This window comes from Sciurus carolinensis, chromosome X, assembly GCF_902686445.1.
Source record: "Sciurus carolinensis chromosome X, mSciCar1.2, whole genome shotgun sequence".
Taxonomy (NCBI): domain Eukaryota; kingdom Metazoa; phylum Chordata; class Mammalia; order Rodentia; family Sciuridae; genus Sciurus; species Sciurus carolinensis.
This window is the reverse complement of record NC_062232.1, coordinates 823,159-845,327: the sequence shown is the minus strand read 5'-3', so window position 1 is coordinate 845,327 and position 22,169 is coordinate 823,159. Positions and strand designations below refer to the sequence as shown.

The 22,169-nt window shown below is 60.2% G+C and overlaps 1 protein-coding gene across 4 annotated transcripts; it reads left to right on the top strand.

The window, feature by feature from the left end:
* The first annotated feature begins 601 nt into the window (after nt 1–601).
* Nucleotides 602–21,824, top strand: LOC124972637 (granulocyte-macrophage colony-stimulating factor receptor subunit alpha-like). Of its 4 annotated transcripts, none has more exons than XM_047537143.1 (12): nt 602–717; nt 5,798–5,884; nt 7,996–8,138; nt 12,654–12,777; nt 12,855–12,984; nt 13,116–13,288; nt 15,302–15,435; nt 16,137–16,166; nt 17,409–17,541; nt 19,659–19,755; nt 21,058–21,127; nt 21,599–21,824. In XM_047537143.1, coding segments are annotated over exons 1-12 (1,200 nt in total). In that variant the 5' UTR covers nt 602–716; the 3' UTR covers nt 21,677–21,824. The 4 variants fall into 4 exon arrangements, with proteins under 4 accessions (XP_047393099.1, XP_047393102.1, XP_047393100.1 ...); XM_047537145.1 differs by lacking the exon at nt 602–717 and adding an exon at nt 3,557–4,234; XM_047537146.1 differs by lacking the exon at nt 17,409–17,541.
* The last annotated feature ends 345 nt before the right edge of the window (nt 21,825–22,169 follow it).

The window sequence follows — 22,169 nt, the reverse complement described above, 5'->3', positions numbered from 1 at the left end:
AGAGACTTTTGCTGGGCCCGGGCTCCCTGGGCTCCTGTGGCCTCTCCTGCTCCGCTGGACGCGTCCTGGTCCTGTCCAGCCGGAGGGGCCACCAGCAGCCAGGCCTCTGACAGCCGCCCCTCCCTTCTTGCTCCGTCTCTGCATCTGACCACAGGTGCCCATCCTGGGCTCTGCTGCCCCCGGTCACCTTCCGCAGGACGCTGGGGGGTGGCCCAGCCTCACTGCCCGCAGCCTGGGTCTCGGCTGGGCCACGTCTGTGGTCACCCGGCTCCTGGACCGGGACCCGGCTCTGCCTGGTTTGCCTGGGGGGCTCCGAGGTCCAGGCTGGGCTCCGTGTCCTCCAAGAGCCACGGAACCCGGACACACCCGCTCCCGGTCCTCAGCCCTGGCCTGGCTCCGGGTTTCACTGGGAAATCTGGACACGTCTCTGCCGCTGGCCCTTTTGGTCAGAACTGTCCGGTGGTGCCAGGGGTGTGCCTGCCAGCACTGGGCGTGTGTCGTCACCTGCTGGTGTCCCAGCCCAGAGTGACAGCCAATGATCTGGTCTGCCCATCCTGAAATGAGGAAGCCCAGGAGGGACGGGAGGGACCAAAGAGAAAAAGGAAGCCGTGGACCAGAGACGGTGCATTCGGCTCCGTGAGGCCCGGGGCGTCTGCGGGCTGGACGTGGAGAGGGGACTTCAAGATGGCGGCCTGAGGCTGGAGGCTCGAGGCACGAGTAAGGACAGCTGTGGAGGCTGGAGGCCGGGTGGTGGGCGGGCGGGTCCCTTGCTCCGTGGTCTTTGGATTTGCCCAGGCAGCTCCGTGCGGATGAGGCCTCTTGGCGGCTCAGGGCTCTGCTGTGGGACCTGAGGGTGGGAATCGGGGCTCACAGCTTGAGGGCTCGGGGGAGGAGTGACCGGGAACTGTCCAGGGTCTCAGGGGCTCTGTGCTCGGGGGTCTGTGTCGGCTCTGGAAAGAGAGGCTGCATTTGGAGCAGTCGTGGGGACCCTGACCTGTCGTGGGAGTGGCCCCAGCCCAGCCAGGGCGGCCACCTTGAGAATCCAAGTTCCTCCGTCCAGCGTGCCCCTGGGCGGGCAGCGTCAGCAGCCCCAGGCGCCTCTGAGCAAGGAGCCACCCGTCTCTAAATCCCTCGTCGGCTGCTGGGATCCACGGGCCTCGGCAGCCCTGGGTCCAGAGGCGGGAAGCCACCTGCCGGGGCAGCCTGGGAGCCGGGCCTGCGTTACTGTAAGACAACGCCCGAGGCGGCCCGGCTCACAAGGCAGAGAGGTTCAACCCAGAGCGGCAGAGTCCAGCCTGGCCAGGGGCTCTCTTCTGCGTGATGCGATTGAGGGGGCCTGTCCCCTCTCGTGGGCGTCCTGAGTCCAGCACAGGAACCAGCCGTGCCTGGGGCCACAGCCACGGCGGGTCCGAGAGGCCAAACACCGTCTGAGGATCCTACCTGGTGAAGCCCCAGAGAGGGAAATGGCTCCTCGGTCTCCAGGGACCGCGGGGGGCAGACTAGGGACCTGAGGGGGTCCGGGGCCTCCCTGTGGGGTGCGGAGAACATTCTGGAAGTGGGCAGCGTGGCCCCGACTGCGGAGTTGCTAAGGCCCCTGCACCTGCCCCTGGGCTTGTCCGGATCTCCGTCTTGATTTTCTCTGGTGCTCGGGACCGAGCCTTGGCGGGCGGGTGGGCGAGGGCTCCGCCCTGGAGCCCCACCCAGAGCCTTTTAATCCACTTAGGAAAACATCCCGCCAGACGGGGACACAGGAAGGAAAGCGGGGCAGCCCCACCTCGGGGTTTTCCGGGCAATTCCGTGAAGTGCCCGCAGCCCAGCGGCTGGGACCGTCTCGGGCAGCCCTGACCGCTTCCCAAGGAGCCCCCTGAGTCTGGGTTGGGTTTTGTTTTTTTAGGGGGGGAGGAAAGTGGTCCAAATCCTTCACCAACCCCCCAACAGAAGACCCGCCGTCTCCCTGCCGGCGGCTCCTGGCGCAGATGCAGGGATCCAGCTCAGGACAGCTGGGTTTTCAAGTCAAGTTTCCACAAGTTCCTGGTCTTTCTCCATCTTGATGAGCCGTCATAGAGCAAGTGGAAGGTCCCGGAAAGGAACTAAAATGCAGAACTGCCCGCCCACGGCGTGAGGTTCCCTCAGCTTCTGAGAAGGTGCCCAGCCCCCGCCGGCACCTGCTAGGGCGCCAACCCTGACCCGAGATGCTGGAGGCGGTGGTGTGGGGGTATCTTTTGCTTCTGCCCAGCTTGGGGTCTCCGGCTGGGTCCCGGATCTCCTTAGGCTAAGAAGAGAAAAAGCACAAGGGTTTCTGCAAATGCACAGACTCAGGTGTGCAAAAGGGATACCAGGGAGGAAAAGGAGCCCGTGGCCAGGAGGGACCCGAGCACTGGGCCTCGGCCAGCAACTCCAGGAGGAGGAGGCCCAGGCACGAGCGCAGCTTTCCCGGGGGTTGAACTCGGCTCCTGCTCCTGATGGCGTCCCTGGGGTTGGAGGAAGGGTCCACGCAGGGGTGGCCACGTCGGATGGAAGGTGGGGAGCAGGCACCAGGGTGGGTGACGGGCCTCCCCAGGGCCCAGGTGGGTCAGCTGAGCTGGACACGGGGTGCTGCAGCCTTGGGTGACTCTGGAGAAGGTCCAGGGGAGAAGGGGCTTCGGACCCTCCCAGCTGCTGACGGGGAGGACGTGGTGGACAGGAATAGAGAGGAGGGCGTCCCGGGAGAGCAGGGCTGAGAGGGGAGCTGGGTGCCCGGGGTGGACGGCTGGGACGTGGGGCAGGTCCCCGGGGTGGACGGGTGGGCACAGGCTGCCGGGGCACCTGGGATGCAGGGCTCCACTGAGGGAGGCCCCCAGGTGCAGCAGAGACAGCCAGCGGTCAGCAGAGGCTCCTCTGCAGGACAGGCAGGCCCAGCAGTGCCCCAGCCCACGGGCCAGGTGGTGAGCTGCAGGGGGGACCTACGGGTGACCAGGGGCTCCGGGGAGGGACGGAGGACCCCGTGTTCCCAGGCGTCTGTGGAGCAAGGAGCCCAAGTGACCCGCCAGGGCGTCTGGGAGGGAGAAGCCGCCCCCGAGCTGGACAGGGTCAGCGGCAGGAGGAGGACGCAGCTCTGTGCCGAGGGGAGGCAGCGGGTGGACGGGCCTCGCTGCCCCGCGTCTAAGGGCGTCCAGCAGCCGGAACCCCGACCCAGGCCCGCCTCCTCTGCAGCCCCACGGAGCCGCCTCTGCCGGCCGGTCCACCCGGGAGTCTGCCCACAGGCCGCCCTGCCTCCTGAGCACGCAGCCGGCACCGGCGGCCAGGCCTGCCCAGAGTGACCCTTGTCCTTCCTCTTTTCCTTCGTCAGTTACTCTTTTCGATGTTATGAAACTTAAAAAAAAAAAAAATACGAGCGAGTCAGAGGCGTGGGCGGGGCGTGGGTGCAGGGCGGGCGCGCAGGGCCGGGCGGCGGCTCCCGCTGACCCGGGACCTCGGGGCGGCCGGTTTCTCTGGGCCCCGGCCACCTCCCCCCGGTCCTTCTGTTCTGCCTGAGCTTTTCCCGTGCGTCCCCTTCGGGCGGATCTGGGGCTTAGTGCGCGTCCTGCAGAAGAGGAGCCCGGGTCCCTGGAGTCTGCAGCCTCCGCCTCAAAGCCCCGCAGCGGGCGGCGCGCCGGGCGAAACGCCCCTTTTGCATTCAAAAAGCTGCCTTTGTGCAAAGGCGAAGGGAAGGAGAGACACTTCCTTACAAGCTTCTGGTGACCCAGGGCGACTGGCCCTGCCCAACCTGCAGACATTTTGGAATGGAGGCCGGAGAGGAAGGCCGAGGAGGAAAGATCCCTCCGCGGACACCGGTGGGAGCGGTTCCCCGAGCGCGCGTGGTCCCTGGGCGCAGTTCGCACGGGGCTGCCTGGAGTCTCGCGGCGGCGCGGTGGCGCGGGCTGTCCCCGGACTCAAGAGCCTGGTGACTGTTCAAGCTGGTCTTTGCATTTCCAAGAGGCCGAGTCAAGGTCGGCCGCTGCCGAAGGGGCTTCCACGCTGTGCTGAAAATATCATAATACTCCGGTCGGGCGCCTGGGCGCACGCCTGTCATCGCGGCGGCTGGGGAGGCTGAGGCAGGAGGATGGCGAGTTCAAAGCCAGCCTCAGCCACTGCGAGGCGTAAAGCGACGCATGGAGACAGGGACGAAGTCGGGGCGATCCTCCAGCCGATTCGCTAGCCGCGTACACTTTTTCTGAACGGAGAGTCCTGCCGATTGGAAACCTGTGCACCTCAGGTAAAGTTGGTGTCTCGCCTCCAACGCGGCTGTAAACAGTGGGCGCTCATTGTGGCATGCTCAGCTTTTCTGAATGTTTCATATAAAAACTATGCAGTTGTTTTGTTTGATTTTTTACCTGTTCTAACGAGTTGCACCTGACAGCAGAAGGCATGGATGCATTTTGACAGATCAGACATAAATGGAGGGTCATCTCTCATTTTTCTGACTGTCCATGTTGCAGGATCACATGGTCATGCAGTCACACATGCACATGAGTCACCACGTCTGTTCACTCTACTGTCCTTCCTGCCCCACGCCCTTCCCTCCCTTCACTCCCTCTACCTAATCTAAGTACCTCCATTCTTCTCTATTTCCCCTTATAGTGAATTAGCATCTGCATATCAGAGAGAACATTCAGCCTTTGGTATTTTGGGTTTGGTTTATTTCACTGAGCATGATCTTCTCCAGCTCCATCCATTTACCAGCAAAGGCCAGAATTTCATTCTTCTTCATGATTCAGTAATATTCCATTGTGTAGATGTACCACATTTTCTTTATCCATTCATCTGTTGAAGGGCACCCAGGTTGGTCCCATAGTTTAGCTATTGTGAGTTGAGCTGCTATAAACATGGATGTGGCTGTGTCACTGTAGGGTGCTGATTTTAAGTCCTTTGGGAATAAACCCAGGAGTGGGATAGCTGGGTCACATGGTGGGTCCATTCCAAGTGTCCTGAGGAATCTCCACACTGCTTTCCAGAGTGGTTGCACCAATTTGCAGTCCCAGCAGCCACGTCCGAGTGACCTTCTCCCCACGATGTGATTTTCCGTTTCCTTGCGGCCACCGAGCCCCGTCTCTGCCTTACTCCGCGAATATCTGTGTTACTGATGAAATTCTACCGCACCGGGACTCCCCGGACGATTTCTTCTGCTTTGTCCTGTGTCAAGGGGAAAAAATCTAAAACCGGAAATCTAAAAAAAAAAAAAAAAACAACAACAAACCCTAATACTTGGGTCCGGGAACCCGGGTGGTTAGCTCAGTGGTGAACTGTCCCCATCGCACCCATGAGCAGCGGCGGTTCCAGCCACCAGACTGCGTTTAAAGTGGAAAACAAAGGAAAAAATCGAGGACGACTCATTAGAACAAATAAAACGTGTGATTCCAAAGAACTGAAGAGAATTCGGTCCCCTAAGTTCTTGGGTCAGCCGCAGAGTCCACTCTGACTGCAGAGGACGGGGACAGCCAGGAGCAGCCCGAGCAGGCCAGTCGGATCCAGCCTCTGCTGGACCCCAGGTCCGGCTGGACGGAGCCTCGGGCAGGACCCGGGCGGCCGAGGGGCCGGGGCAGAGGCGGGAGGAGCCGCAGGCAGCGAGGTACAGTGATGTCCCCAGGACGTCCACGCCCTGACCCCACGAGGAGACGGGATGATGCCCAGGGACGTCCAGGTCCTGACCCCTGGCGGGAGGCGGGAGAGGCTCTGCTCTCAGCCGCGGCCTGCTGGTCACCTGCGGTTGGGGGGACAGTGGCCTGAGAAGGTCCACGTGGAGCGACGCTCCTTCACGCTGTGGCTTTTCCCTCCGCAGTGCCCTGTGCTCCCCCGAGGCTGCTGCTGACCCTCCTCCTCCCTGTGCTGCTGGGACCGTCCTCCCTGGGGACCCGGGAGCCACCAGGTGAGTGCGGGGACTTGGCCGGGCCTTTCGGTCACACCTGGGCTGGGGTTTGCTTCACCACTGGCCAGCCGGGTGACCGTGAGGGTCAGTAACCCAGTCTGGCCAGGACCGGGGATGGGGCTCAGGGCGCAGAACCCGCCTCCCCAAGGGGTAGACGCGCCGTGGCTGCATTCGATCAGAGAACAGAGAGGCCAAGACAGTCACAGAAAGCCACACAGCTGCGGAGACTCAAGCTGGCATCCGTCCTTCTGAAAGTCGCTCCGGTCGATCCCTTTGCTTGTGACTCGGGGTCTCGCCAGGGAGCCCGGGCTGGTCTCAACCTCCCCCCCCGGCTCAGGCTGCCCGGGGAATCCCAAGCACGTGGCAGCAAGAGACCAGGCCCAGGACTCTGCATGCTGAGGTATGGACGGTCCAGGGGGCCAGCGCTACGGGACAGAGGGAACTCGACCCCCGACCAGCAGAGACCAGCCGGGAAACCCTTTGCCTGCAGCCCCCAGCCCTGGAGCGGCCGGCACTAGGTCAGGCCTGCAGGGGGCCAGGAGGCTGGGACTGCCGAGTCTCCGTGCCTGAGGCCGGGTCCTTCCTAAGGAGCAGGAGGCCCGTGCAGCTGGGGTTCTGCACCCGCTGGCTCAGTCTGGCCATCGGAATCCCAAGATGGTGCCGGGCATGGGGTGGGCATCCAGGCAACCCGGCGAAGGCGGCTTTTACCGCAAGTCCACTCTGAAGATGCCAGTGACCATTAACCCACCAATGGACCGACCACTCGAGGCTGGCGATTCAAGGTCCCCACCGGCTCCTCCGCTGAGGCCTGACACGGGGGCGTCCGTTTCAACCAGAACGGAGACCCCGGCACCAGAGATGGAACCAGTCACGGCTGGGAGACAAGTGGCCCCGAGGACCAGGAGCTGGACAGTCCAGCAGAGGAACAGCCCTGGACCATCCCGAGGGTCACAGCCAGACGCGTCCCCTGCGGGGGGTACAGGCAGCTCCCGCTGGGCAGGAGGGTCTCCCTCCACCCTTCCCAGGGTCCCCGGCTGCTCGTGAAAGTGGAATCGGTGGAAAAGAGCTGAAGAGCGTGTGTGTGGACGGAAGGAGGCCCAGAGGCACGGCCGGCGGGGCCACGCTCGGCGGCTCAGGAGGCTGAGGCAGGAGGATCACAAGACCTGGGCAGCCGAGCAGGGTGGGCAGAGGGTCAGCCCTCCTGGGTGCAGCCGGGGCTCAGCCAGCTGGACTCAGAGTCCTCTGTGTCCTCGGAGAGAAGGAGGCTCCTTCCTCCAGATGCAGGGAGGCCCCTGTCCAGGAGGGTCTCATGGCCTCTCCAGGGGAGGCCAGAGGGTCCTTCCCAGGTGTGACCTGCCACAGGGGAGGCCAGAGGGTCTTTCCCAGCTGTGACCTGCCCCAGGGGAGGCCAGAGGGTCCTTCCAGGTGTGACCTGCCCCAGGGGAGGCCAGACGGTCCTTCCCAGGTGTGACCTGCCCCAGGGGAGGCCGGAGGGCCCTTCCTGGGTGTGATCTGCCCCAGGGGAGGCCAGAGGGTCCTTCCCGGGTGTGACCTGCCCCAGGGGAAGTCAGAGGGTCCTTCCCAGGTGTGACCTGCCCCAGGGGAGGCCAGAGGGTCCTTCCCAGGTGTGACCTGCCCCAGGGGAAGTGAGAGGCTCCTTCCCAGGTGTGACCTGCTCCAGGGGAGGTGAGAGGGTCCTTCCCGGGTGTGGACCTGCCCCAGAGGAGGCCAGAGGGTCCTTCCAGGTGTGTGGCTTTCCTTAGAGAAGAGGAGCAGGGGAAGGTGGCCAGGGACCCCGGGCCTCTCAGGTCCCTCCATATTGCCAGGCGCCATCTTTGAGACAAGCCTATTCTGAGCCCAGGACTGAGCCGCATCCTGTGCTGGTTTCATTCTGGAGACTTCTAACCCCTGCATGCACGTCCCCTGCTGGAGTTGGACAGGGAGGCCCAGGTGTGGAGGAGACAGGGTCCAGGCGAGGGGACTCCTGGGGACAGGGCAGTGTCCCAGGCCCGTAGAAGCCAGTCCTGGCCACGGCCACCTTGCAGGCGCAGAGTGCAGAGTGGTGGGGGAGGTGAGCAAAGTCACTTCTAACTTGCGTGGTGTCCTTGCAGATGTGCCAACTGAGTCACCATCTCCCCGTCTCAACCTGAAATTTGACCCGAGGGCAATGAGGCTCAGTTGGAACTGCCTAGAAAATTCCACCAGCTCCAGATGCTTCCTGATTCACAAGGAAAATGGGAAAATCGAGCACAGGGTAAGGAGCATCCCGGGGGCTCAGGTAGGAGCCTCGTGTGCCCCCCACCGAGGTGAAGACAAGAGGGAAGAGACTCAGCAAAGACACGTGCAGAACACTGCTGGAAATGTAGGGACCAGATTGAGGTGGCCAGGGAAGAGTTGGCTCAGCGCAAGACATGGCCAGGGCGCCCGACTCCTTGGGGGACAGAGAGCACCTCACCCTAAAGGAAGGGATCGGGCACAGGCCTGTCAGGGGAGCCCGGTCTGCAGGGGAGGAAGGCAAGGTGAGCTTCGTCCATCTACCCTGGCCCCCGTCCCACGTGGACTGCATGTCAGGATGGAGGGAAGGGGAGATGGGAGATGTAAGGGCAAAGAAGGAGAGGAGAGGGACGGAGGCAGAGGAAAAGATGGTGGATGAGAAAAGAGGAAAATGGATAATGACAAATGATGGACGATGGATGGATATGTGCATGAGAAGATGGATGGATGGATGGGTGGATGGATGGATGGGTAGATGGATGGATAGGTGGATGGATAGATGGGTGGATAGATGGATGGATGGATGGTTGGATGGGTGGGTGGGTGGTGGATGGATGGATGGATACATAGGATGGATGGATAGATGGATGGATGGATGGATAGATGGATAGATGGATGGATGGTTGCATGGAAGGATGGACAGATGGATGGATGGATGGATGAATGGATGGATAGATGAATGGATGGATAGATGGATGAATGGGTAGATAGATGGATGGATGATTGGATGGGTGGGTGGGTGGTGAATGAATGGACAAATGAATCCATGGATAGATGAATAGATAGATAGAGAGAGATGAGTGAATATATGGATGGTTGATTGGTTGGATGTATGGACAGATGGGTGATGTTATGGTTTGGATGCGAGGTGTCCCCCAAAAGCTTACATTTAAGACATTGCAGAAAGGTTCAGAGGAGAATTGATTGGGTTGTAAGAGTCTTAACCAATCAGTGAATTAATCCATGATGCGATTAACTGAAGTGGAAGGGTGTGACTGGAGAAGATTGGCATTGAGGTGTGGCTTTGGGGTATAAGTTTTGTATCTGGAGAATGGAGTCTCTCTCGCTCTCTCTGCTTCCTGATGATGTGAGCTCCTTCCCTCTGCCATGCTCTTCCGCCATGATGATCTGCCTCACCTGGAGCCCCAATGCAGTCGGCCTTGTATGGACTGAGACCTCTGAAACTGTGAACCCTCAAATAAACCTTTCCTCCTCTATAGTTGTGCTGGTTGGATCATTTAGTCACAGCAGCGAAATAACTGACTAAAACAGGTGGATAGATGGATAGATGGATGAATGGACAAATGAGTCCATGAATAGATGACTAGACAGATAGGTAGATTGATAGATGGATGAGTGAACAGATGGATGGATACACAGATGGATGGGTGGATGGAGAGATGGATGGATAGATGGAAAGGTAGGCAGGCAGGAAGCAGGCAGATACATGGATGGATGAATGGATGGATGGAGAGATGGAAAGATGAATGGATGGATGGCTGGATGGATGGAGGGAGGGATGGATGGGTGGATGGATAGGTAGATGGATGGATGGGTGGATGGATAGGAAGATGGATGGATGGGTGGATGGATGGATGGAGGGAAGGATGGATGGATGGATGGATGGGTGGATGGATGAATGGATGGGTGGATGGATGGATGGATGGAGAGATGAATGGATAGATGGGTGGATGGATGGATGGGTAGATGGATGGATGGATGGGTGAATAGATGGATGGATGGGTGGATGGATGGATGGGTGGATGGATGGATGGAGGGAGGGATGGATGGGTGGATGGGTGGATGGATGGATGGGTGAATGGATGGGTGGATGGATGGATGGGTGGATGGGTGAATGGATGGATGGATGGATCGGTGGGTGGATGGATGGATGGATGGGTGGATGGATGGAGGGAGGGATGGATGGATGGGTGGATGGGTGGATGGATGGATGGATAGGTGGATGGATGGGTGGATGGATGAATGGAGGGAGGGATGGATGGGTGGATGGGTGGATGGGTGAATGGATGGGTGGATGGATGGATGGGTGGATGGGTGAATAGATGGATGGATGGGTGGGTGGATGGATGGATGGGTGGATGGGTGAATGGATGGGTGGATGGATCGGTGGGTGGATGGATGGATGGAGGGAGGGATGGATGGATGGGTGGATGGGTGGATGGATGGATGGATAGGTGGATGGATGGGTGGATGGATGAATGGATGGATGGGTGGGTGGATGGATGGATGGATGGGTGGATGGATGGATGGGTGAATGGATGGATGGGTGGATGGATGGATGGAGGGAAGGATGGATGGATGGATGGATGGGTGGATGGGTGGATGGATGGGTGAATGGATGGATGGGTGGATGGATGAATGGATGGGTGGATGGATGGATGGATGGAGAGATGAATGGATAGATGGGTGGATGGATGGATGGGTAGATGGATGGATGGATGGGTGAATAGATGGATGGATGGGTGGATGGATGGATGGGTGGATGGATGGATGGAGGGAGGGATGGATGGGTGGATGGGTGGATGGATGGATGGGTGAATGGATGGGTGGATGGATGGATGGGTGGATGGGTGAATGGATGGATGGATGGATCGGTGGGTGGATGGATGGATGGATGGGTGGATGGATGGAGGGAGGGATGGATGGATGGGTGGATGGGTGGATGGATGGATGGATAGGTGGATGGATGGGTGGATGGATGAATGGAGGGAGGGATGGATGGGTGGATGGGTGGATGGGTGAATGGATGGGTGGATGGATGGATGGGTGGATGGGTGAATAGATGGATGGATGGGTGGGTGGATGGATGGATGGGTGGATGGGTGAATGGATGGGTGGATGGATCGGTGGGTGGATGGATGGAGGGAGGGAGGGATGGATGGATGGGTGGATGGGTGGATGGATGGATGGATAGGTGGATGGATGGGTGGATGGATGAATGGATGGATGGGTGGGTGGATGGATGGATGAATGGGTGAATAGATGGATAGATGGGTGGATAGATGGATGGGTGGATGGATGGAGGGAGGGATGGATGGGTGGATGGATGAATGGATGGGTGGGTGGATGGATGGATGGGTGGATGGATGGATGGGTGGGTGGATGGATGGATGGATGGGTGGATGGGTGGATAGATGGATGGATGGATGGGTGGATGGATGGATGGGTGGATAGATGGATGGATGGATGGGTGGATGGATGGATGGTGGGTGGATGGATGGATGGGTGGATGGATGGAGGGAGGGAGGGATGGATGGATGGATGGGTGGATGGATGGATGGGTGGATGGATGGATGGAGGGAGGGAGGTTCGATTGCATGCACGGTAGATTAGGTAATTAAATAATGAGTGAACAGTGATAGGTCAAGGGATGAGTGGTGGATGAATGGAGAGACGGTGGACAGACTCGGATCATGGATACTAAATGGTACTTACAGACATGGACTGGTGGACAGGAGTCTGGGCCGAGGGAGGAGAGAGAAGGGACGGGAAGACCCAGAGGGGAGGAGGGTGGTGGGGTGGAGGGACTCTGAAGTGCCCTCCCAGCGGCTCGGTGAGAGAGGGAGGATGGCCTCCGTGGAGCCCCGCACACAGAGGGCAGATGGAGGCCCCGGGGCCCCTGTGGCAGGGGGACCCCCAGCCCTGAGCTTCTGCAAGGCCAGAACACCCAGCGGCTTCCGGAGCCCAGGGGAAGCAAGGCCCCAGCGGGACCCCTGGGCGGCTGAGCCAGGACGCGGTGGCTGGAAGGGTGGGTCTCAGGGAACAGCAGCTCCCGGGCTCGGGTCAGGTGGTACCCAGGCCGCGCCAAGCTCAGCTGCGCAGCTCCCGGGGGTGGGGCAGCGATCGGGGGAGCCACCTGCCAGCCCAGAATCACTGGCTCTGATGAATCAGTCCATCTCGGTGGACTTGATCCTGAGAATGGACTGGAGGGTCGCGTTTTCTATGAGGAGAAAGTAGATATCGTGATGTAGGTGCATCTGCAAGAGCGAGCGAGTGAGAGAGAGAGAGAGATAAAAACCCTAAGAGGGGTGCATCTTGGCAGCAGGAGGCCCTGCTTCCATCCCCAGCCCCCAAGTAACTAAAGCGACCACCAGTAAAGTGATGGTCCACGGGCATCCCAAGGGGACCTGGCACTGGGGAACAGCTCCTGCGTTTGTCCCGGGCAACCCAGAGCAACAGAAAAACAAAAGGCAGAGCCGTGTTCCCGCTTCGCAGCCCACGCTGCCTCCTGGCGCGCCCGTCTGGACCGCGCGCTCCTGGCTGCGCTAGGACTGGTGCAGTAGACCTTGCGCCGGCGGCTTGGGCCGGGGCGTCCACTCGGGATCCACGGAAGAGGCGGATGTGGGGCGGGGGCAGATTTCACAGGCGGAGGCGGCAGGCGGGCGTCCCGGGAAGGTCCCGGGAAGGTCCCGGGAAGGTCCCCAGACAGGGCTGCCTTTCCCACCGCCGGCGGCTGTCTGCAACCTTTGATCAGCCCAGGCCCGGGGACTGCCAGTGTACCTTTCGCCGCCTCTCTCTGCACGGAGGAGTGACCCTGCGGGTCAGCGTCGCCGTGGGCCAGAGGACCCTGCGGGAAGAGCTGCTCTATGCCAACCCAGGTAGGCGGGGGGCCGCGCGGCGATCCGGGTGCCCGGCCGCCCCTTCGCGGGACCTGACGCCGCGCCGCCTCTTCCAGGCGCCGAGGGCACGGCCGCCCGGGGCTTCTCCTGCGTCATCTACCGCGCGGACTTCATGAACTGCAGCTGGACGCAGGGCCCGGCCGCCCCCAGCGATGTCCAGTATTTTCTGTACATAGGAGACACTGAGTAGGAGCCGATCCGCCCGAGGACCAGGGAGGGAGTCAGGAAGGCCAAAAAAAGAAAGCCAATTTCTTTTCTTTTCCTTTTTTTGTTTCTCCCCCCCCAAATTGCTTTTGGGGCCCTTTGGGATCTTACAGGAGAAAAAACGAGACCGAATGTCCCCATTACATGCAAGACTCGGGGACCCACCGGGGCTGCCACCTGCAAGACCTCTCCGCCTTGCCCTTCAACGCTTTCTTCCTGGTGAACGGGACCAGCCGGCAGGCGGAAATCCAGTTCTTGGACTCGATTTTGTCAACAAAGGAGATCGGTGAGCGCGGAGGCCTGGCGGGAGGTCGGTTAAACCAAGGGGACCTCAAGGGGCCCCAGAAAGGAAGGGTAGGAAGTGCCCAAAGAGGCTCAGAGATTTATTTAAGAAAACCGAGAGATTCATGCAGAGGGAGGAGCGGCAGGCACTCTGGAGTGAGGGGTGCTTTGGGGTCCCGGACTCTTCTTTTTATAGAAAACCTAGTAAACATGGAAGCTGGGAGGCCTCGGCCTCTTATTCTTCGAGCACTTGCGGGGTCTCAGTGGCCTGGCCCTTCCAGCCTGTCAACCCAGTCAGTAGAGGAGGTTTGGGGTGTACACACATTGGAAGTTGTTACGTATTATTTTGGGGTGTTGGGGATTGAACCCAGGGGTGCTTAACCACTAAGCCACACCCCCAGCCCTTTTTGGGTTTTATTTAGAGACAGGGTCTGGCTAAGTTGCTCAGGGCCTTGCTACATTGCTGAGACTGGCCTCCAACTAACCATCCTCCTGCCTCAGCCTCCTGAGCTGCTGGGATGCCAGGCGGGCATGACTGTGCCCTGCTCCTTTCGGTTCTTGTTTCTCTCCTGCCTCAAAATTGGTGTAAGATTCTGCAGGCTGCTGGAGCAAACCACCAAGCCATCCTACTTAATGTTCACACATAAATACAATCTGCATTATGGTGACCAACCAGATAGGTGAGACCCTGTCCTTTACTCTCAGCTTCCTAATCCAGCTGATCGGAAAGTGGACTGGCATCTGATAAACTTCAGACATATGTAGATTTGGTAAAGATCTGCGGTCACAAGACACGTTTCAGACAGCCCTGTTGTCCAAACACACTGAGAAGCTTCCGATAGTGGCATCCAGTCTCAGACTTTAGGAATGAAATTACAATAGTCTAATACAATCCTACACAAAGCCCCCTTTAATGGCTGAGTAACAGCCCATGCTCATGGGGAAAGGTCCCCATTTGTAGATTCATGGCCACTTGGACCCAGGGTCGGAAGGGGAAAAACTGTTGTCATGTTCACCCTTGAGGGTCATCCAAGTCTGACTTTTTTCCCCCAGATTTGGTATTGGTGAATTACAGTTGTATATACAGGTGAGATTAATTGTTACACATTCAGACACGCACACGATAGAACAATGTAATTTGGCCAATCCCTCCCCAGCATGTTCCCCTCGCCTGGCCTCCTCTCACACCCTGTCCCTTCCCTCCACTGATCTCCCTTTGCTTTTTAGGAGATCACCCTGCCTCACACATTTCTTGCCCTTTTTCCGCTCTCGCTTCCACATATGCGAGAAAACACATGACCCTCGACCTTCCGAGGTTAACGTATTTCAATTAGCATCATGTTCCCAAGCTCCATCCATTTTCCTGCCAGTGCCGGGATTTCATTTTTCTCTGTGGCTGAACAAAACTCCGGAGTGAACATACGCCACATTTTCTTTATCGCTTCATCCACGGATGGGCACCGGGGCTGGTTCCACAGTTTGGCTGTTGTGAATTTGCTGCTCTAAATAAGGTCGTGCTTGAATCACTGTAGCAAGGTGACTTTAAAGGTCCAGCGTAAACACCGAGGGGTGCTAAGCTGGGGCTTCAGGCGGTTCCAAGTCTTTGGAGGCGACTCCGCCCCGATTTCCACGGTGGCTGTACTAACTTACGGTCCCACCCACGGGGAAAGAGCGCTCGGTTTTCTGCGCGTCTCCTCCAGCCTTTAGTCCTGAGGGGCGCGGCGTGAAATCCCCGTGTCCTCTTGCTTCTGCGGCCGAGGCTGGACGCTGTTCCTCTATTCGTCCTTCCTCCTGGGCGTCTCTTGGGAAATGTCTGCTAGGTTCGCGGGGGCGCGTGCACCGCGTGCCTGTCTGAGAACAGGTCTCAGAGCCACCTGGGGCCTCCCGTCCCTCCTCAGCTGACTGTGGGGAAGCGGAGAGAGGTTCCCGGAGCTCCGGGTGTTGACCATCGCTGACGGGCAGGCGGGGCTCAGCCTCGGCTCCCTGGGCTCAGAGCTGCGCGCTGGGTCCCCTGCAGAGCAGATCAGTCCGCCGGACAACGTCAGCGTGGCCTGCAACGCCTCGCACTGCCTCGTCCAGTGGGACCAGCCCCGGACCAGGGCCGGCCTGTCCGACGGGGACTTCCAGTACCAGCTGGGCATCTGGAGACAGGTCAGTGCCCGGCCGGGCAGCACAGAGGACGTGAACGGGTGGGGCCGAGGTGCCCGGGAACCGCACGGAGTCCATGACTCTGCCGCGAATTCAGCGGAGGGTGGACAGTCCACTGTGGGCTGACCGCTGGCCCGGGGAGGGCACCGGGAAGGCAGCCGGGGGACAGTGGCAACCCTGGGAGTCAGGGCGACGTGGAGCTGCAGAGGAGGCCAGGTAGGAGGGGCCATGCTGGACCCGCTGGAGAGAGGCCACTGAGGTCCACCTGACCACAGAGCAGAGGGAAGAGGCCACTGAGGTCCACCTGACCACAGGGGAGAGGGAAGAGGCCCCTCAGGTCCACCTGACCACAGGGGAGAGGGAAGAGGCCCCTCAGGTCCACCTGGACCATAGAACAGAGAGAAGAGGCCACTCCAGGTCCGCTGGGCCGCCGTGGAGGAGGGAAGAGACTCTCCATCTCTCCTGCAGGGCCCTGACCTGTCCCCCTGGGCCCGTCCACTGGGAGGGTGGCCATTGCAGTTCCCCATCCGTGGCCCCGCCCTGCCTCGTCCTCTGGGCTCTGGAGGAGGCGGATGGAGGGCGGCCTCTCTGCCTGGTCAGGGGCCGTGGACCCCCAGCACCCCAGACACGAAGAGGACAGTCCACCCTCTTGTGAAAATCCTCCGACCTGTCGCGTCGCCCCTTCTGTTCTGTTCTCTCTCCAGAACGCGGAGGCCCTCAGCGAGGACCCAGTGGTGAGTCTCACCCCCGCCGTCGTGGCCAGCTGGACACGCGTGCCAGCGTCCCCGCTTGTGGCCGGCTGGGTGGGATCTGTGGCCGGCGGACGTGTCCTCCAGTCCTCAAGGGATGCTGCGCGCCCTGCCGCTCCCGCTGGGCGGGGTCCCTCTTTCTCGCCGCTTCCTCGTGGAATTTGCTGGAATCGCTTCCGTTTTCCCTACTGATCTGCCTTTTCTGCGCCTGCTTGGCCGAGCAGACCCCCGCTGAGCGGGCCTTTCCCTCCATCCCACCCGCGGAGGAAGATCCTCTCCGTCCGTTGGGGCCACTGTGACCCCAGTCTCCTCTTCGGTCCCGTGGGAACGCAGAACTTGGCGCCCACCGCAGCCCTATCCTCCTCTGGGCGCGCCCCTCGGGAGCCACGTCCCGTCCCTGTTGAGCGGAGGGAACGGCGTCCCGCGCTGGTTCCTTGGGGCCAATAGCCGCTCGGTGGAACCCGCGGATGCCGGGCGCGTCCTTTCTAAACCGCGCTCCTGCCCTTGGGGTCGCGGTGCCCTTGACTCTGGAACGGAGCCGCCCTGGCTCCGCGGGTCCCCGCGGGATGGCCGGCTGCCTCGGAACCGCCCGCTGATCTTACCCGCGTCTCTCCGCAGCGCAGGCGGCCGCGCGGCGCCTGTGACCCTCTGCTCTCTCCGCAGGTCGTGGCCGGGGACGTGGGGACGCGCAGTGACCCTCTGCTCTCTCCGCAGGTCGTGGCCGGGGACGTGGGGACGTGGGGACGCGCAGTGACCCTCTGCTCTCTCCGCAGGTCGTGGCCGGGGACGTGGGGACGTGGGGACGCGCATGACCCTCTGCTCTCTCCGCAGGTCGTGGCCGGGGACGTGGGGACGTGGGGACGCGCAGTGACCCTCTGCTCTCTCCGCAGGTCGTGGCCGGGGACGTGGGGACGCGCAGTGACCCTCTGCTCTCTCCGCAGGTCGTGGCCGGGGACGTGGGGACGTGGGGACGCGCAGTGACCCTCTGCTCTCTCCGCAGGTCGTGGCCGGGGACGTGGGGACGCGCAGTGACCCTATGCTCTCTCCGCAGGTCGTGGCCGGGGACGTGGGGACGTGGGGACGTGCATGACCCTCTGCTCTCTCCGCAGGTCGTGGCCGGGGATGTGGGGACGTGGGGACGCGCAGTGACCCTCTGCTCTCTCCGCAGGTCGTGGCCGGGGACGTGGGGACGTGGGGACGCGCAGTGACCCTATGCTCTCTCCGCAGGTCGTGGCCGGGGACGTGCAGAACCGGTACCTGGTGCCCAGCCCGGGGCCGGGGGCCAGGCACACCCTGAGAATCAGAGCGGCCGACGCCCGGGGCGGAGCGTGGGGGGCCTGGGGTCCGCCCGTGGACTTCGGTGAGCGCCGGGCCAGGGCGCCGGGCCCAGGGGACGCCCCGGGGGCCTCTTGCCTGCGCCTCAGCAGGTCCCGGGTCGCCGCAGGGACGGCAGGGCCCCCTCGGGGGACCCCGGGGTGGTCCAGAGGCTGGACTCGCTAGAGCCTTCCTGCCCCGCCTGCGCCGCGGAGCCGCCGCGCGACCCCGGCCGCGTCCGGACCCACCGCGCAGGTCCCCGTCCCGCCCCGGCCAAGCGCCCGCTCCAGCGGGTCCGGGGCTGCGGTGGCTCCAGGCGGCGTGAGGCCCAGGGTCCTTCTGCAGAGCCGCCAGGACGGAGGCGGGAAGAGAGGAGTAGAAAAGAGACTAGGATAGAAAAGAGACTAGAAAATAAAATAGAATAGAATAGAAAATAATAGAAATAGAATAGAATAGAAAAAAGACTAGAAAATAGAATAGAATGGAAAATAGAATAGAAAAAAGACTACAAAATAGAATAGAATAGAAAATAGAACAGAATAAAATACAAAATACACTAGAAAATACAGTAGAATAGGAAATAGAATAGAAAGTGATAGAAAATAGAGAATAGAATAGAAAATAGAATAGAAAATAATAGAAAATAGACTACAATATAAAATAGAACAGAATAAAATAGAAAATAGAATAGAATAGAAAATAGAATAGAAAAAAATAGAAAATCGACTAGAATAGAAAATAAAAGAGAATAGAATAGAAAATAGACTAGAATAGAAAATAGAATAGAATAGAAAATAGAATAAAAAATAGAAAGGGATAGAACAGAATAGAAAATAGAGCAGAACAGAAAATTGAATAGAATAGAATAGAAAATAGAATAGAATAGAAAATATAATAGAAAATAAAACAGAAAAGAATAGAATATAAAATGGAATAGGAACTGGGACTGTTTAGCCCTAATCAGGAGAACGCTGTTCCAGGAAAGGATAAAAAAAATTGCCAGTGGACTCAACTAGCTCCTCCCCTCAAACATGGTCAGTTGGTAAGAATCAAAGGTGGTAGAATTGATGTCAATCTGATGCTTACAGAGTCTAACTGTCACCTGGCGTCTTGGTGCATACCTGTGATCCCAGCAACTCGGGAGGCTGAGGCAGGAGGATGGCAAATCAGAGGCCAGCCTCAGCGAGTTAGGGAGGCCCTGAGCAACCTAGTGAGACCCTGTCTTTAAATTAAAAAAATAATAATGAGGAGGGCTTGGGATGTGGCTCAGTGATAAAGGGCCCTGGGTTCCACCCCGGTACCAAAATAATAATAATAATAATAATAATAATAATAATAATATAATAACAACGACAACAAAAACAACTACCGCACCTCTAGATATTTTGAAATATTAAAAGAGGTTACAGGGGCTGCAGATATAGCACAATGGTAAAGAGCTCGCCTATCATGGGGAGGCCTTGGGCTCCAACCACAGCATAAAATATCAACAATAACGTTAATCTTTATCATTATATAAATGTACCGTGATGATCCTCGCAGGCCGTTTTAGGCCTAGCGATCTTTTTGCAGGATCAGCTCTTGGGACTCGCAGTGTAGAATTCACGTTCCGCATTCATTGCGCGGAGCCTTCTGTACTGACAGCTGTCAATCCCCGCATGTCATCAGGCCGCGGGGCGGACACACCTAACTCCCCCATGGCGCCCCCCAAGGACACCAGCTTGGTGGTGTCAATGGAAAATGAGGACCTCAGGGCCGGGCGTGGCCCGCCCAGCGCCTGCGAGGCCTGGTTCCGTCCAGGGCAGGCGGAGCATGGGCGGAACAGTCGCGCGCACCGGTCGCGGACGCACCAGTTGATTGGCAGGTCCCGTCAGCCCTGGGTTCACCTGCGGGACGCTCGGTCCCCGGCACCGGCGATAAATAAGTGCAGGCGAGAATGTCCTCGTTTAAAGATGCTCCTAAGGAGGGAGCGCTGACCGGCCCCGGGGTGTGACCACGCTGGACGGCTCTCCCCTGGCGGCCCCGCTCCTGCAGGGAGCGTCCAGCTCACGCGGGCTCCGCGGGCTCGGGAGCATCTCTGGCCAGTGGGGCCCAGCTCCCTGGGGCCCCAGCCAGGGATGGAGCACGGCCGGTGATGGACAGCCCTGTGTGTCCCCCTCCCAGGCTCCCAGGGACCTGAAGCCAGTCTCCTGCACGTCTACCTGCTGGTGGTCCTGGGGACCCTGGTCTGCGCCCTGGTCCTCGGCTGCCTCTTTAACAGGTGACCACCGAGGTGCAGGGGCGTCCCCCGCAGCAGGCGGGAAGTGGGCACGGGAGGACTTGCCGGGCACCAAAGCTGCAGAGGGTCCCCAGGTGCCTGGTCGAGGGAGGTGGGAGGGAGGCAGGAGCAAAACCAGGTGACCAGAGAGTCGGCGTGGACGGGCTCCAGAGGGGACCCTGGGCAAGGCTTTCTGCTGCTGACTGGCGGCTGGGACTCTGCTCCCAAGCCGGTGGCCGTCCCCAAGCCCCAGAGGACTCCATGGGGTGAGGCTCCCTCAGCCTCCTGGCTCCCCTGTTCAGCCCACCAGGAGCCTCCGCCCACCCAACCCTGAAGCTCAGGCAGCCCCACAATCAGACTCCACCCCGGGGGTGGCCGCGGGGCTTCCCAGGCCAGGTTTGGGGACCCAGGAGGGGACCAGGCACTTCTGGACGCCTTAGAAGGAAGCAGGGAAGAGATGAGCAGAACTAGGATCTGTGGCATGCAGGCAGGGTGTGCTCCAGGCGGCCCTGGGCGGTGGTCCCAGCCCTCCAGCCTCTGCCTCCGTCTCCACGTGGCTCCTCCTCTGTGTCTGTGTCTCCTCTTCTGTCTCTTGTGAGGACACGGCCATGGCCTCAGGGCCACCCTGACCAGGAGGAGCTCCTCTCAGGGTCCTGCACTCACTGCCTCTGCAGAGACCCCGTGTCCACACCAGGTCCCCTGCACAGGTTCTGGGTCAAGACGGGGACAGGACCAGCCTCTTCCCATGGTGTCCAGCTACCTCCACAGGCTCAGGGAGGCTCCTTCCTGCCTCTCCAGCTCCTGGGCTCCAGGCGGCCCTGGGCGGTGGCCCCAGCCCTCCAGCCTCTGCCTCCGTCTCCACGTGGCTCCTCCTCTGTGTCTGTGTCTCCTCTTCTGTCCCTTGTGAGGACACGGTCATGGCCTCAGGGCCACCCTGACCAGGAGGAGCTCCTCTCAGGGTCCTGCACTCCCTGCCTCTGCAGAGACCCTGTGTCCACACCAGGTCCCTTCCACGCACAGTGGCCCTCAGGAGGGACATTTGTGTGCAGTGCCCAGCCTTACAACACCAGGGACCTGGAGTTGCTTAGGTGCCCACGTCCGCCATGGCCATCACGGGTCCGAGTGACCCTGGGGGACTCCTTCCCTGCTGTGGCCCTTCCCTGCTGTCCCCGTGGCCCGGGTGCCTATGCTTTGTCCCTCTCTGATTCCGCTCTGCAGAGTTGGACCGAGTCTATGAAGAAGGCTTGGGTTGGGCACTTGTGGGAGCCGGGGTCCCGTCACCTTCTCCTTCCTCTGTCTCCCCAGGTTCCACGGGCTGCGTGGTCTCTTCCCCCCGATTCCTCAGATCAAAGACAAAGTCAACCAAAACCATCAGGTGGGTGCGAGGGCAGAGGGCCGGCCAGGAGGGGAGGCAGGGGGACCGGGCGCCTGGGGTCCCGTCTCCTCTCAGGGGGCCACAGGGATGTCACGGACGTGGTTGGGGTTCTCTGTCTACCCAGCGAGCCTTGTGCAGAAAATGCGGGTCGGGGACCTGGGAGGAGGAGAGGGAGACAGAGACGGAGAGCGGCAGAGCCGCAGAGATAGAGAGACAGGGAGATGGAGGGGAGAGACTTCCCAATGAGTCGGTGTGCCAGCCAAGCCTGCCGTTGGTTCCCGGCTGCTTCTGGCCCCAGGGCCTTTGCACGTGACGAGTGGTGCACGGAGTTCCCCCATTCGTGAGCTGTTCCCTCAGTGACCCTCACGTGTCCACCATGAGGCCCTTGGAGCCTCATCCGAGGTCCAGCTGTCCCTCACGCGGGCCTTATTGTGACACCGGATGCTGACCACCCTCCATCTTTACCCTCAGATGAACTGGGAAGATCTGGCCACAGGAGTCGGGAAAGAGGATCACGAGGAGGTCCTGGTGGTCGAAGAAGTGTCCTGAGCTGCGGGTGGAAGCGGGAGGGACGCGTCCACCCCAGAGCGAGGATGCAAGTCCTCTCCTTGTGTTCTTCCACGTTTGGCGCCTCTGTGTCGCTTTCTATTTGTTTTATTTTTACTTGTTGGGAAAGAAAAAGAAACCTGGTGTTTTTCAAAGACGGCCTGGCGGGTCACTCGGTCCCCTCGAGCGTGACCAGGCGGGGTGCTGCCGGGCCTCCTGCGGGTGCAGCTGACCCCTCGTTCAAGTCCACCGTGCAGAGGTGGCTGGGGCCCTCACAGGGCTGATCACAGGGACCAACGTCCACGTCCCCTTTCCTGAGCGTCTGGATGGTGGGGCGGCTGGAGGGCGGGACCTGGGCTCTGGACGGCGACTGGGTTCCAGCTGCCCACGCCTCGGCCTCCCGTCCTCCCTGCCGAGCACCCGGCTCCTCCCTGGCCGGGGCGCCTCCCGCGGGCTCCACAGCCTCTTCCAGCTGCGCAAAACGCAGAGCCTCCCC